The sequence below is a fragment of the Microtus pennsylvanicus genome, chromosome 9 (genome assembly GCF_037038515.1).
Source record: "Microtus pennsylvanicus isolate mMicPen1 chromosome 9, mMicPen1.hap1, whole genome shotgun sequence".
NCBI lineage: Eukaryota > Metazoa > Chordata > Mammalia > Rodentia > Cricetidae > Microtus > Microtus pennsylvanicus.
The window spans coordinates 60,486,155-60,501,172 of NC_134587.1; the positions used below are offsets into that span (position 1 = coordinate 60,486,155).

Here is a 15,018-nt window from a genome sequence, read left to right on the forward strand (position 1 = left end):
AGCAGGTGTTTCTATGGATCGCCGCCCTGGATTAGTGCTGTGTGTTGAGGCTTACCTTACATCAGGCTGCTTTAGGAGGTCTAAGTTTTCCCATCACCAGAAGAAAGGAGGTGTCCGAGGCCCAGAGCCACAGGGCTCCAGCAGTCTTGAGTGTTATCAGAATGACAGATTGTTGCACATAAAACCCAGTACGGCTCCACTTGCTAGTAAGGTCCCTGTGTCGCCCCCCCACACACACTCACACACTGTTTTGTGGTTTAATTGTTGCAAATAAGGTTTGCAGAAAGTCCGGTATTTTTAATTGAAAGAGGGGCAGTGGCTACAGCAGGAAAAGAAATCATCAGAAGTACATTTTGCTGTTTCAAGCAGACTTTCCTATCATGGTTTTCTACAATAATTCTCGCTAAATAGTCTGCTATAGGTAACTATAAAGCATATAATTAACTACACTAGAGTCATGAACTTGCCGGTTCGTTTTATCCAGGTTACAAAGTGAATGTATTTAAAGTTACATAAAATACAAAAAGAAAAGTAAGCAATAGTACTGGGGAAAAAAAAACTATTACATTTCGAGCACTCCCAATCCAAAACTTAGCTCACGTAAGGAAAAAGATCCCCAGCTGACCCCGTCTGATTGGTCTCAGACAGAATACAATATATGCTAAAACTTTTATATAAAATTGCTTCAAGCTTGGGCCGATGAGATGATGCAGTGGGTAAAGCTTTTGCCGAACAAGCTTGGCAGCCAGTGTTCGAACCTCAGAACCCTCAAACAGGAGAAAATTGGAGATGGCCTCTGGCTGCCAGACTTGCCGTGGCACAAGCACCCGCACATATGCATCATGCATACACACGATAAAAAAAATTAAAATAATCCTTCAAATTGTGTTCAAGTTATATGAGATATGAATTAATTTTATGTTTAGACTTGAGTCCCATTTCCCAATTGCATATTCAATTATCAAATGAGAAGAAAAAAAATCTAATCCAAAGCACTGCTGGTCCCAAGCATTTTGAATGCGGGACAACCGGCCTGTAGTGATAGATTGATGCATGTTCCTTGTCTTGGGTTTGTGAGTTGATTGTTTATTCAGGGAAAGGGTTTTAAGATTTTGTTTTTAAGCATGTGTCTGTGTGTATGAATGGGGGTTGAGGGACTGGAGGCCGGAAGTTTAGGTGGTTGTGAGCCTCTTGACGTAGGTGCTAGGAACCAGCCTCAGGCCCTCAAGTACTCTGATTACCAAGTCATCTCTCCGGGCCTCTACCCAACCCCCTTTGTTTTTGAGAGTTTTGCTACATGGTGCTAGCTGACTTAGTTACTCACTTTGTATTCACGCCTTGTCTGTAACTTACAGCAATCCTCCTGCCTCGGCTTCCCACTTGGTTGAATGTACCACCATGCCCCTAATAAATTTTTATTTATTTATTTATTTATTCATTTTGTATACAATATTCTGTTTGTGTGTCTGCCTGCAGGCCAGTAGAGGGCACCAGACCCCATTACAGATGGCTGTGAGCCACCATGTGGTTGCTGGGAATTGAACTCAGAACCTTTGGAAGAGCAGGCAATGCTCTTAACCTCTGAGCCATCTCTCCAGCCCCCCTGATAAATTTTTTAAATAAGCTTTCTTGAAGTATAATTTATATATAACTTGTACTCCAGTAGGTTTTTTTAGGGGGAGGGGAAGTTGACTGGTTTTATTTTGTATAGCGCAGGCTGTCCCAAACTCAAGGTATTCCTCCTGTGGGTTACACTAACATACTTGTTGTGCTAGTAGATCTTCTTTTTTTTTTTTTTTTTTTTTTTTTTTTTGTTTTTCGAGACAGGGTTTCTCTGTGGTTTTGTTTTGGAGCTCTTGTAGACCAGGCTGGTCTCGAACTCACAGAGATCCTCCTGCCTCTGCCTCCCGAGTGCTGGGATTAAAGGCGTGCGCCACCACCGCCCGGCTTGCTAGTAGATCTTAATGGCCTAATATGCAGTTGTTTTGCTGCCCAACCCATATAGACTGTTTCCATCCCCCACAGAGAACTGCAGCCCTTTGCAAACCCCCACCCCACCCCCGCAGTCATTTCTCTGCCATTTCTATCTAAAGGAATCGTGCGTTTGTCTTCTTTGCTGTCTGGCTCTTACTTAGAATACCAGTTTGCAGTTTACATGTGGTGCTAACAGTTTGGTGTTTTGTTTTTTAAAATTTTTTAAATGTGTTATTACTTGAATAGAACTACATCACTTTCCCTGTTCCCCTTCCTCCCTTCACCAACCCCCAGTTCTCCTCTCTCAGACCCCCGCTGTACATCCCCCGCGTGCTTGTTGTTTTTATTCCTGATTAGTGTGGATATAGTACAATTGGCGTAATCATCAGGTAAAGGACCTTTGGGAGCCCAGTGGGAAACATTGCCAGCAAAGCCGCTGTGGGCATGAGTTCTCATTCCTCTCAGGAAACTATCTCAGAGATGTTAAGAAGACGTGTGTTTCACTTCTTAAGAAACTGGCTGCTTTTCAAAGTAGCTGGACCGTTTTGCACCCTGCCAGTAGTATGAAGTCCTGTTTGCTCCACATTCTCACCAGCATTTGGTGCTGTCTGCTTTACCTGTGGTTTAATTTACAGTTCTACTGATATTAGGCATCTTTCCATATATTTATTGTTATATTCTGTACCCTTTTTTGAAGTTAACTATTCAAACCTTTTGTCTGCTTGACTGCCTCCTCTCCTCTCCCTCCCTTTTTATCTCACTATGTAGCCTACTCTGGCTTCAAATTTATAACTTTTCTGCTTCAACCTCCCAAATTCTTTTGTTAACAGACATAAGCCAGTATGTCCAGCTTCATTTTTTTTAGATTATTTTCCTGTTACTGAGTGTGGATTTAGTATGGATTCTTCCAGATACAAGTTGCATATATTTTCTTCTAGTTCATAATTTACCCCTTAACTTTTAGATATATGTCCTTTTAAGAACAGTGATTTAAATTGTGAAGTCTAGTGTTTCAGCTGTTCTTTTAGGTTGAGATTTTAGTATCTGCCTAAAAAAATAAGAAAATAAAATTTTGCCATAGCTGGGAATAGTAGCACACTCCTGTAAACCCAGCCCCCGCTTGGCAGAAGAGATTCAGGAATTCAAGGTCAGCCTCTTCTACTAGCCAGCTCTAGGCAAGCTACATGAGACCCTGTCTCATAAAAAACAGATCTTTGTCCTAATCTAAGATCTTATATTTCCCTAGTAGACATTTAGAGTTAAAAATTTTGCATTTAGATCTGTGATCTATAGCTTGTGGACTTTTGTGTGTATTGTAAGATATAAATCTACATTCAGTGTTGTCCCTATAAATGTCCAGGTGCTGGGCACGTTGTTGCCCGACTGACTTTCTCAAAGACAAGACCAGCTGTCCATCTAGGAGTGGGTGTAACGAGGTGTTAAATCAGAAAGGGCTGGCTCCGCCTTGCGTTCCCACAGTCGTTTCAGCTGTTCTTGGTCCTCTGTCTTTAGGAATCTTAGAATCTGTTTTCTGGCTTCTTCCAAGAGGCCAGCTAAGGTTTTGATTGGGATTCTGGTGACTCTATTAGATCGGTTAGAGAGAACCGACTCAGCCTTAATGATAGAGAACACTCTGTTGGGGCTTTTTAAATATTTCTCAGCAATGTTTCTTGTTTCGGTTATACAGATGTTACAAACTTTTTATGGATTTTTTAACCTTAAGTTCTAATTTGTGATTTTCACTGTTATGGAGGAACACTGTTGATTTTTATATATTGAAGTTGTCTTTCTAACTTGATAACCTTGTTTGTTTCTAGCTTTTTCATAGATTCCCATTTGGTCTTCTGCCCAGATGATCATATGTAACTAGAAAGCTTTTTCTTTTCTAAATTTTGTGCCTATTATTTCTTTGCTTTGTCTTGCTGTACTGGCAAGAGCCTCTAGGACAGTGGTTAGAAGTAAGAAAGCAGGGCACTTGTCTTGCTCTGGGTCTCAGGAACGTTTATTTTACCGCTGTTGAGTGTAGTGCTACCACGTAGGTGGGTCCTTTCTGCTCCTGGGTTGATGAAAGTATGTTTCTGCATCTATTGAGGGATCATGTGGGTTTTGTCTCTTAGTTTGTCAGTTATGTTCATTATCCCCCCCCCCCTTTTGAGTATAAAGACAGTCTTGTATGTTTGGGCTATATCTTACTTGGCTGAAATGGGTTTTTGTTTGTTTGAGACATAGTCTCACTATGTAGCCTTGACTGGCTACTCACTATGTAGGCTAGGCTAGCCTCAAACTCCCAGAGGGTCCTCCTGCCTCTGCCTCCTGAGTGCTGCTGGAATTAAAGTGTCTGCCACTGTGCCCAGTTCTGTGGTCTTTTTATGTGCTGGGTTGAGTTGTTAATGTCTTGTAAAATTGTCTTACTGGATAATTTTCCTACTACAACTTTGATCAGTTTGCATGTCAAAGTAATGGTGGCTTTTTGGGTTTGAAATGAGTCTCCCTTATATACAGTTGGTGGCATTTCTTTCCTTAGACGTTTGAGGGCATTCCCTCATGGAGCCACTCTGTTCTCATTAGCATCACCATCATTGTTACCACTTGATGTGTGTGGATGTTTTTCCTGCATGCATGTCTGGGTACCACATTCCAAACCTAGTGCCCACAGGACAGAAGGTGTCACATCTAGAACTGAGGCTACAGACAGTTGTGAATTGCCACGTGGGTGCTGGATGTCAAACCTGGGTCCTCTGAAAGAGCAACTTCTAACTGCTGAGCCATCTCCATCTCGGTTTTCTTCATGGAAAGATTTTAAGTGCACAGTGATTGTTCCAAGTCCCCCTGAGACTACCAGCCCTCTTGTCTTCAGAGTCTAACTCAGTCATGCCTCCACTACTATTGCTGCCACTGGTGTGAGTTTCCCACACACTTTGTCTTCTTCCTACAGGCGCAGTTGGGATCATTCTGAAGGCTTTTTGAAGCTCTGCTTCATCTTTGGACACATAGACTCTCTTAGATGACTGTTTCTTCCTGACCTGCAAACTCTGTGTTTTGGTTCTGGTTGATCCCATTAAGGAGAATCTGATAATCTTTGACTGGATGTTCAACATTATAAATTCTGATATGCCAGATATTTTTATATACTTTATTGTTAAAGTATTTGGAGACCATCTGGCCTTTTTAAGTCTTGCTTTTAGGATCAGTTAAGCCAGACCAGAGCAATGCTGTATCCAAGACCCCAACACTGAAGCGGAGCTTCCTAGGACCTTGACTGTGGCTTCCAGTTGTTCTAGGCCCCGTGTGAACTCTGGCACTGTTTCCTCTACCCTTCTAGATGGTTCTTTTCTTGACATTTGTAGTTTCGTCCCCTTTGTTGCATATTGGGAGACTTTATCTCCCCTGCAGGCCCTCATCTCCTGACTCAGGGTCCTGCTTGCAGCCTGGAAACTGGGTGGGAAGCTGGATCACCAACCTCTAGTCACTGTCAAAGGCCTCACTATGCTTGTTGTGCTTTGTCTGGGCTTTGGTGCTCAAGACACCAATATGCTTTGTGTTTTGTCTGGTTTTTTTTTGGGGGGGGGTATTTTGACCAGGAGCAAGAACTACACCAAGTACCTAAATAAATACTCAGAAGTTTTGTTTGATAAAATGTATCTTGCTACTGAAGCTACTGTCCTGTTGCCTAGACACTGCACTGTCCAGTTTTAGCTGCCCTAGCAGTGTAAGGACTTTTCCATACCACATGTAGTGATGCCTCTGAAGGTGAGACCTCACACATTCCAAGCCGCTCCATCCCACCCTTGGGCCTCTGTAGAGAAGTGCTACTGAAGCAGAGCCAAGGGACAACTTGGGCCTTGAGCCAGTGGTTGCTCACCTGCTCCTCTGTGTTTGGTTCCAGCTGTGCTTCATGCTCTGCCTCAGAATCTTAGCTGCAATGCGAGCCTCAGTTTTTACCAGAGTCCCTGAAAATGTTTACTTTTAAAGTCCAGTGTAGACACAGAAACCCATTGGTTATGCTCTATGCTCAGCAACTTGTTTGCTCAGGTTTTCTCCTTGGATTCTGTCTGTCAGTTCATGATGAGGAAATCTTCGGGCTTCCCACCCTCTGTCTTCCTCCTCTGGGTAGGGCTATTTTAAGGATGCAGATCTCTGCTTTGCTTCTGAAGACCTGAGTCTGAACCACTCAGAAGAATGTTCATCTGTGGCTTTTGTACTGGAGTTTTGTTCTTTGGTCATCCTAGTGCATGACATTATTTCCAGGAGCCATTAGAGGAAGGCCCAGTGTTGAGCACAACTTGAACAAATTCCTCAGAGTGACCTAGGTTTCAGGGAGAGTCCAGGTCACAAAACAGGGCTGTTAGTGAAGGAGGAAGCAGCATAATTTTGTGTAGAAGTAAGTGATAGGATTGGCTAAAACTAGTGTGGAAAGCCCAGGAAATGGTGGACAGATCAGTGTTGTTCTTATCTAAGGTATTCTGTTACCAGTAAAGACTCGGGAGTCAGATATTGGGGTAAAAACCTTGTAGAACAAAGAAATGGCAGAAGAGCGACCAGCTGACCCCTTCTCTCCACAATTCCCAGAGTAAAAAGGACATCCAAAAAGCCCAAAAATCCTCAAGTCCCTGTCTGTTCCTTCCCGTGCCTCTCTGTCTGTATCCTGGTCCTCTGTATACTTTCTGACTGGTTCTTGTCAGGACTCACTGGCTCAGCCCCGATTCAAGGTTAACTTTATTAACACAGTCTCAGGGCATCACCGTGTGATCAAATATCCTACAACAGATCAGTATTGCTCTATTACCACTTTGATGAAGTCCTGCATTAGTATAGAGTAAATTCAGTACAGAAGCAGAGAATCTACCCTCTCAGACCACCAGAACCAGCCCTTGTCTAGCAGCCCTGCTCAGCACTCAGTAGCTGTGTGTCTTTAGCTCTTTCCTCAATCTTTTTTCTTTTTTTTTTCTTTTTTTGGTTTTCTGATACAAGGTTTCTCTGTAACTTTGGAACCTGTCCTTGAACTAGCTCTTGTAGACCAGGTTGGCTTCAACTCGAACTCATAGAGATCCACCCGCCTTGCCTCCATGTGCTGGCAGTAAAGGCGTGTGCCACCACCGCCCGGCTAAATAGATCTGGAGGACTGTGGTAGGTGCATGTCTCCTTAGAGGCTTCTGAGTTTCCTGTTGCCTGCATTTGAGTCCTGATTTCATTCTACATTGTCACTCAGGTGGGCATCTACTGAGGTCCAGTATCCCAGCACTGTTCCAGGTGGAATGGGGTGAGGAGGGGAGGTAGGAGACAGCAAGCCTGTGGTGTGACCATCCTTGCCCCAGAAAGTGTCACCAGTCCTGAGCTGCTGGGTCTGGGCAGCATGCCTTGCTGGACTTCTGCTATGAGTTCAGAGTCATCCTGGGGCCCCACGCTGCCACATCGGTATATCTCTTTGTCATTGCTGGGCTCAGATGTAACTAGGTGTGTGTGGCAGTTTCCTGAGGGCTTGCCAGGCAGTTGGGCTTGTTTCCCTTGTGTCCTTTTTGTCAGTGAGTTAGTGACACGGTCCATGATTTCTTGCTCCTATTTCCTGTGACTTCAGCTCCAGCCTAAGAACCTCTGCGTAAATTTGAATTTAGGAAGCCTACAGCTGCCTGCCGTCCCTCATTTCGTTCTTCACCTGAGGGGACTATACAGGGCCATAGGAAACATTGTTCATTGTTTCAATAGCATAAGCACATATAGGTGATGCTTGAGAGCAAGTGGACAGCCAGCACTCGACACCACAGCCCACACTTATCGGCATCCGGTGCTCTGACCCAGCCACAGTCTGTTAGTCTGGGACAGAAGTAGTCCACTGTGAGGAGTGACCCTTGGGGCTATATGAGCAGTATTTTTTAGGAATGGATTGATATGAGTAACAACTGTGAACTGGTACAAGCTAAATCCAAAATCTACCACATCCCACCTTTGATTGTTAGACTAAATCTTACTTCTCTGGAGTGGCTCTTTTAAATGCCCACACCCTCTACTCATGGTAGGTGGAGTCCCTGCCATACGTGAGCAGGAATTCTGAGCAGGATAAATAAATGTATGTCCTACCTCAGCCTGGAGAATCAGAAAATGGCCATAAGCTCCAAACCTGCTTTAGAATCCTAGTCCTGCTGTGCGGCCTGATACAGAAGCACTGAACTGGGCAGAGCTGGATACTTGAGGTGCCGGGCCTCCCAAGTGCTGAGGATAACAAGTGTAGCACAGCTTCAGTCCGAGCCCCTTAGTGGTGGCCATTGCCATGATGCTCGCACAAGTGCGGGAAGCACCCATAGTTCCGGGCTTGCTTGTAGGTCACTGAAGTACTCAGTGACATCTGACCATCACCCTCTCCCTCTGTTGTAGGCTGTTGAAAACCTTTGTTCTCACAAAGTCTCCCCGACACTCTACAAGCAGCTGCGCCAGGTCTGCGAAGACCACGTCCAAGCCCAGATCCTCCCGTTCAGAGAATATCCTTTCTGTGCTTTTCCTTTGTGCCTCGGGATGGTTGTTTATTACACACATCTTTAAAATGGGATAAAGGACTAATGTTTGTTTATTACACACATCTTTAAAATGGGATAAAGGACTAATGGATATCCTTAATATTAAAGGAATAAGTTTTAAATCCTTTTATAGAACAAAGGGCCTAAGTTTGTGTCATAACTCATTTTAATAGATTTTTAAGTGAAATTTGTAACATCTGAATGACTGATGGGGGAAACAGCTTCCACTTATGCATCTAGTTGGAGAATTTAGAGAAATTTCTAAAAATTCCTTAAAATTGAAATTCTGTCCTTTTAATGAAAACCATTTGTATTCATTTTCTATAACGTGTGACAAATCCTACAAATGTGGCTGCTTCAAACATACCCAGTTTATGTTTGGGGTTGTTTCTGTCAGGAATCAGGGTTCAGCCCCATGGTTTCCTAGCTCGTTGTCTCACAGGCCCAAGTCCGGGTGTCAGGAAGGCTGTCTCATCTGAAGGTGGGTCTTTCCTGGTTCCCACAGGTGGGTAGCTATAAGGAAAAAGATCCCTACTTACCATCTGGCCGTGGACTTAATCCGAGGACTGTGCTCAGATGCTTGCTGCATCCAGTTTCTCCTGGTGGGTTGTGTGCTATTGTGGGCAGGCAGGAGAACCTGCCTGTCTGGTCTAAGACTGTACCTCCCAGGACACGACCAGACAAAGAAGTGGTGGCTGTGGTGTTCAGTTGAAGAAGGGAATTATTTATTCAGGCATGCGCTATACACAGTGCTGGGCAGAGGGCAGCATAGGGTCTGCTGCCATATTATCTTGTGACTTATGCCCACAAGAACATCTGTATGACCTGGCCCAAGGCTGGTCCCCAAGCCCATTGCCAGTTTTAGGACACAAACGTCATGTGTGACTCCCATGCTGACTTCTTTGGCTCCGTGCTTTAGTGTATAAAACAAATCCCAACACCTGCCTATTGAAGACTTTCTCCGGGTTCTTCCTGTGACTCTCATCAAAGGAAACATGGTCCTGCTAGCTGTACAGACCCTGTTAATGCAGAGCAGCAAGCAAGCAGTGTTGCTGGATGTTGAGGCCTTTAGGCTTCTGCTACATAGGCGTCTATCAGATCCTCTCTATTCTCTGGCAAGTGTTCTGAACTAAGAGCTGCAAGATTGTACAAGATCACGGTGACCACATACCCTGGAGGCATGCACTCTTATCTCAGGAGGTGTCTGTGAGGCTTATGGAGCCCCTACACCTTTCAGAGTACTGGAGCAGCCTGGCATGTGGGCCCAGTGACACGTGATGTTCAGCAGCCGTGTTGTAGGACAGCAGTACCCATGAGGGTCAGCTCATCGTGTTTTGTTCTAATCCCACTTTGCTGGAAACCACATTTTGATTGCCTGTTTTAATTATCCTCCTGCCAGTTAATCCCACTCTGGGGGTTGACCAAAATGGTCACATATGTAACAAGTCTTTGTTTCCTACCCTATGGTGGATTATAGAAAAGTGACTGTGCCTCATTTCTACCCTCCAAGGGATCCTAACTCCAGGGTAGAGCCAGGGAAGGACGCTGTTCCTTGGTAACAAGCAGGGATGATAAAAGTCACAATTTGTTTACAGAAGGAAAAAGCGCTAACACATTAGATGCCTTAGTGACAATGTGTCTTGAACCCAGACACATGCAGCTGACAGCAGCAGGGCAGAAACCAGGGGCTGGGGCCCGGGAGGATACCACTGAATTGGGCCTCAAAGGACAATGGGATGTTAACCAGACAGAGTGAACATGAATGAATGCAAAGTGTGTTCTTAAGAACTGTGCCAGGCCGGATGGTGGTGGCACACGCCTTTAATCCCAGCACTTGGGAGGCAGAGGCAGACGGATCTCTGGGAGTTTGAGGCCAGCCTGGTCTATAGAGCAAGTTCATTCCAGGACAGGCACCAAAGCTACAGAGAAACTCTATCTCGAAAAAAAAAAAAAAGAACAAAACCCCTGCACAGTCTGGTGTGCAGTCCAGGTCACAGGCTGCATTTGGTTCTGGATATGCCACCACAGAGTTGCACTTCAAGCTGTACAAGTCAGTGAGATTACTTACAGGTTTCTAAGCAAGAGATCAACCAAATTGTCATATGAAGATCTATTGGGCAGAATGATGGGACAGTCTAGAACTGTGGCCAACATGCAGCCTAAAACCTTCACCAGCCAACACATTTCCAAAGTGGCTGTTATGTGTTGCTGGGCGTCAAACTAGGTTCTAGAAACAGCATTGTAACACAGGATTCTCCCTTAAGGCGTCCCTCAATGGAGATAACAAAGGTAGGCTTTTGTGTAGCAAAAGGCCACATGCACCTCTGGACATAAAGGAAGACTAACCTGCCTACCTGAGAAGGGATGTGCCAGGGAGAAGAGATGGTGCTGTTGGGTGGCCTGTGCAGAAACGTGGCAGGCAGAGTGAGACAAGCCCAGAGGCCAGGATGAGCAGTTGCTGCCACTGGCTTCCAGAAGAGAAAAGCCAAAAAAGGAAGACTCACCTGTGACCTGAAGTGTGGCTGGCTCCATGTTGTGCTCAGGGTTCTGCAGTGCACAGTTTCGCCAATGGGGAGAATGGTAATTAAATAGCCCCAAACAGATCAATGTGAGATGATTTTCTCGACCTGATTGAGATGCTGCAGCCAAGTTGAATGACCCTGGGGATTGGCACTCAGATAGCAGTGGACACCTTTGGAATATACACAGTGTATTTTTGCTTTCCTTTAAATGGTCTTTGTGATTGGCAGTTTTTTGATGGTGTGTCGTAAGCATTCTTCTTGTTGGATTTTATCGTACCATGAAGGACGTACCTCACTTTCATGGATGGTGTGTGTCTTTTGCATGGATTGAAATGAGACAAGAATGGCTACCATAAAGCTGCCTCAGCAGAAGCCACAACAGACCTTCCTGTCAGCTATGCATCTCATTGCCTAGACTTACTCACCTCTGGCACTGTGGTGATGCTGTAAGCCTTGCATCCTGGAATTGACTGAATTCTAGCAGGTTGCATAGGATCTTGGTAAATACCTACTCTGTGGTACTAGTTCACTCTTCGGTGCTTTTTTTCATGGAAAATACCAACAAATGGTTAATGAGGATGCCTGTTTAATTAACAGAGCTCTTTTCTTAAAGAACATTGACATTGAACCCTTACATCTTTTTTTTTTTTTTTTTTTTTGGTTTTTCGAGACAGGGTTTCTCTGTAGCTTTGGTGCCTGTCCCGGAACTAGCTCTTGTAGACCAGGCTGGCCTCGAACTCCCAGAGATCCGCCTGCCTCTGCCTCCCGAGTGCTGGGATTAAAGGCGTGCACCACCACCGCCCAGCGAACCCTTACATCTTAATACTGGACCAGGTACAACTCCTCCATGGTTATTAGTGATGCCTGAGCTGCCAGGTAGCAATAGAAGATGGACTAGCGTCAGTTTAACTCTGTTTTTAAGCTTAAAGGCCCATGCAGGCTCACTGCCACACAACTCCAGCTGCACAGTGTGAAGGCAGTAGGGACTCTGCAGATTGGCAGGCTTGTGGCATCTCTCAACCTGCTGAATGTCCTGTGGTTGGCCTTTGTCTTGCTTTGCACAAATAGAGGTCTGGCATATTTTACCATCATAGAAGCATTCTCCCAGGGTAATGTGCTAGCCACGGAACTGACAGGCCTTTTCTCTGTCTAAACTTGTGAATATGCTTCCTGAGATTAGGAGGCAAGAACTAGACCTCTTTGTCTGACCTACTATGGTTATTGCCACCTACACAGATGTGCCTGTGGCCTCACTGCCTCCCTAAGCATTCTCTTCCCCTCCTAAGGCTGGGCCAGCATCACCTGCCTCTACCACCTGCCCTTGACTGACTGAAGATCTGGTGTGGCATAACTGCCAAGTTTCTCCTCAGTCTGGATGCGCAGTTTCCTCGTGGGAACTGAGTGTGGGTGGCCTGCCACCCTGGAACTCATTGAAGGATGGTGCCGTGTGCTAGTGAGTGGCAGGCAGGGCTACAGCACAGGATCCCGGTGCTTTCCGCCTACGTGGACTGCTTTTTCTGTATTGGGAAGCTCAAAGAGCAAATGAAAATCCTTCTCTCGAAACCCGCTTTCAGATAGCTTTATTTTAAAATTGTATTTTGCGCATTTTTTAAAAAAGGTATATCCTAGGAGCTAGAGAGGTTACTCATTGATAAAAGCACTTGGTGCTCTTGTCGCGGACCCAAGTTCAATTTCCAGAACTGCTCACTTGAGCTCCATCCAGGTGATGTGACACCTCTGGCTTCCATGGGTATTGGCACCAACACACACATACATACCAATAAAAAAAATTAAATCACTTAAGAAAAAATCTAAAATTTAAAAAAATAAGTGGGACTGGAGAGATGGCTCAGCAATTAAGAGCACTTGCTGCTCTTGCAGAGGACCGGGGCTTGGTTACTAGAACCTACACGGTGGCTCACAACCATCCATAACTCCAGTTCCAGGAGATCTGATGTCCCTTTCTATTCTCTTCTGGGCACTACATATATGTACCCAAATACGTACATAAATTATAGAATATCCTAATAGCAAATTCCAGGCCATCCAGAGAACATAATGAGACACTAGCTCACAAAAAAAGTGTGTGTGTATGTATGTATATACTGGCACGTGCCTGTAATATCTGAGGACACTGAGGCAGAGGACCTCAAGTTCAACACCAGCATAGTATGTATGTCAATATCCTGACTCAAAAACAGACAAGCACAGTGTGGTGGCTAACACCTGAAATCCCAACATGTGGGAGACTGGGAAAGGAAGATTGCTTCATTTAAGGCCAGTCTTGGCTAGAATGGGACTGTCCCAAAAGCACACATACAGACACACGTGTACACTGAGAGTCTAGCTGAGTGCATAATCTGGTCATGAATACAACTTGATGGTAGTATTCTGAGCTTTTACTTTTACTGGGCAAACCACTGCTATACACTGCTATACACCAGCTCCCTGCTATACACTTTTATACACACATTGACTGTGGGGCACTCAGGCCCCACCAGACACCAGTTCTAGAAGGTCCATCGTGGAGTTATGTTTGGTCCTGACCCTCGGAAGCTGAAATCTGGACACCCAGATGAAGCACTCATGCCTGGTGGTTTGTGTCAGCGGGCAGGAATGGAAAGTAATCCTGCAAAGAAGAGAGAATGGAAGCCAATGTGGAGCAGTGAGAGACAGATCCAAGGGAATGGGATGAGTCAGGTAGGTTACTACAAAAGGAAATGAGGTGACAGTGGGCAGAGGCTAGTAACCCACTTGTGGTTTGGGAGCTGCAGGTCTCTGTCAGTCTTTTTGTAAACTGGCTTATAAGCCTGAGTGTTTCCTGGAGGCTGGAAGTCCAAGACCCAGGCACAAGTGGACTCCTGGTAAGAGCTTTCTGCTTAGTAGAAAGTGAGGTGTCTTTGATTCTTCTTGGTACTATTGCCTTGGGATTAGGTTTTCACTGCGGGTTTAGAGAACACAAGTGTTCAGACTATAGTGTAACTTACACTAGATAGTGGTATAATGATCATACTTTCTGTGTTACTAGAAGGACACCTGGGAAAGGTAATGAGATTGAAAGTTGTAAAAAAAATGGAACGGACTAGTGTGTTTGAAGTTTCCTTAGCAGGTCCGCACAGACTCACTAGACAGCGTTTTATTTCTAAAGAAGATTAACACATGCTGGCAAGACCACTGCAGACAAATGGTAAGTTTGCAGCCCTTCGCCAGCCCTGCTTCTCCATCCTGGGTGCTATTAGTAATGCCTGTGTTGGCTCACTCACACCTGCCTTAACCTGCCTTTCCATCAATTTAAGGCCTGAGCTCAGGGGTCCTTCACTACAATTGAGCAGGAGAGTAGGGTGGGGAGGGTGCTGGCCAGCTCTGCCTCCAGATCAGCAGTCAGTGTGTGCTTGTAGAAAGAGGCGCCTTAAGTTCTCAAAGGAAACCCCAGGTGTCTAACTGCAGTTTGGCCTGGGTTCCAGCCCCTCTCTGTAGTTAGATGGCAGAAGCTTAGGCTGTGATGGTGTCTAACTTGTCTTCACACATGTGAGTTTTTGTGTGGCCCAGCTGATGGCTTCTTCAAGTAGCCTGAGTGCTTATTTTCTAGAGATGAGGAGAAGGTGATGAGCATTTTGAGCCACGTGGATGTGAAAACAATGTCTGTTAGGGACAGTGTTCTCAAATGTCAGCAGTCTCTGCAGAAAGTGGAATCAGTCCCTGCTGGTAAATACAGGGCTTCAACAGCAAGGGTAGGACAGCTCACTGCCTGCGCTCTCGCTGTTCTTGCAACAGAGCACACTCTGGAGCCCGAGCCTCAAGACCATGTAGCAAGATTTAACTTAGAAAATTTAAGCCAGGAAGGGGGATCCTGCATGTGTCTGTAATCACATTTAGAAAGTAAACAGGAAAATAAGGAGTTTAAGGCCATGAAACCCCATCTCAAAAAAACCAAGAAAGACTAGTTTAGTACTTAGCCACCCAAAGAGCATCATTGTGTCGTCTGTTGGGAGATAATTAAATTTCAAAGATCA

General features: G+C 45.0%; 1 protein-coding gene across 1 annotated transcript in view; it reads left to right on the forward strand.

Moving 5' to 3' along the window:
* Window positions 1–15,018, forward strand: part of Cul4a (cullin 4A) — a 39,153-nt gene that overhangs the window by 772 nt on the left and 23,363 nt on the right. The window contains exons 3-4 of the mRNA XM_075986199.1: window positions 8,344–8,458; window positions 14,134–14,192. Of these exons, the coding sequence (XP_075842314.1) occupies window positions 8,344–8,458; window positions 14,134–14,192 (174 nt within the window). The remainder of the gene's footprint in view (window positions 1–8,343; window positions 8,459–14,133; window positions 14,193–15,018) is intronic.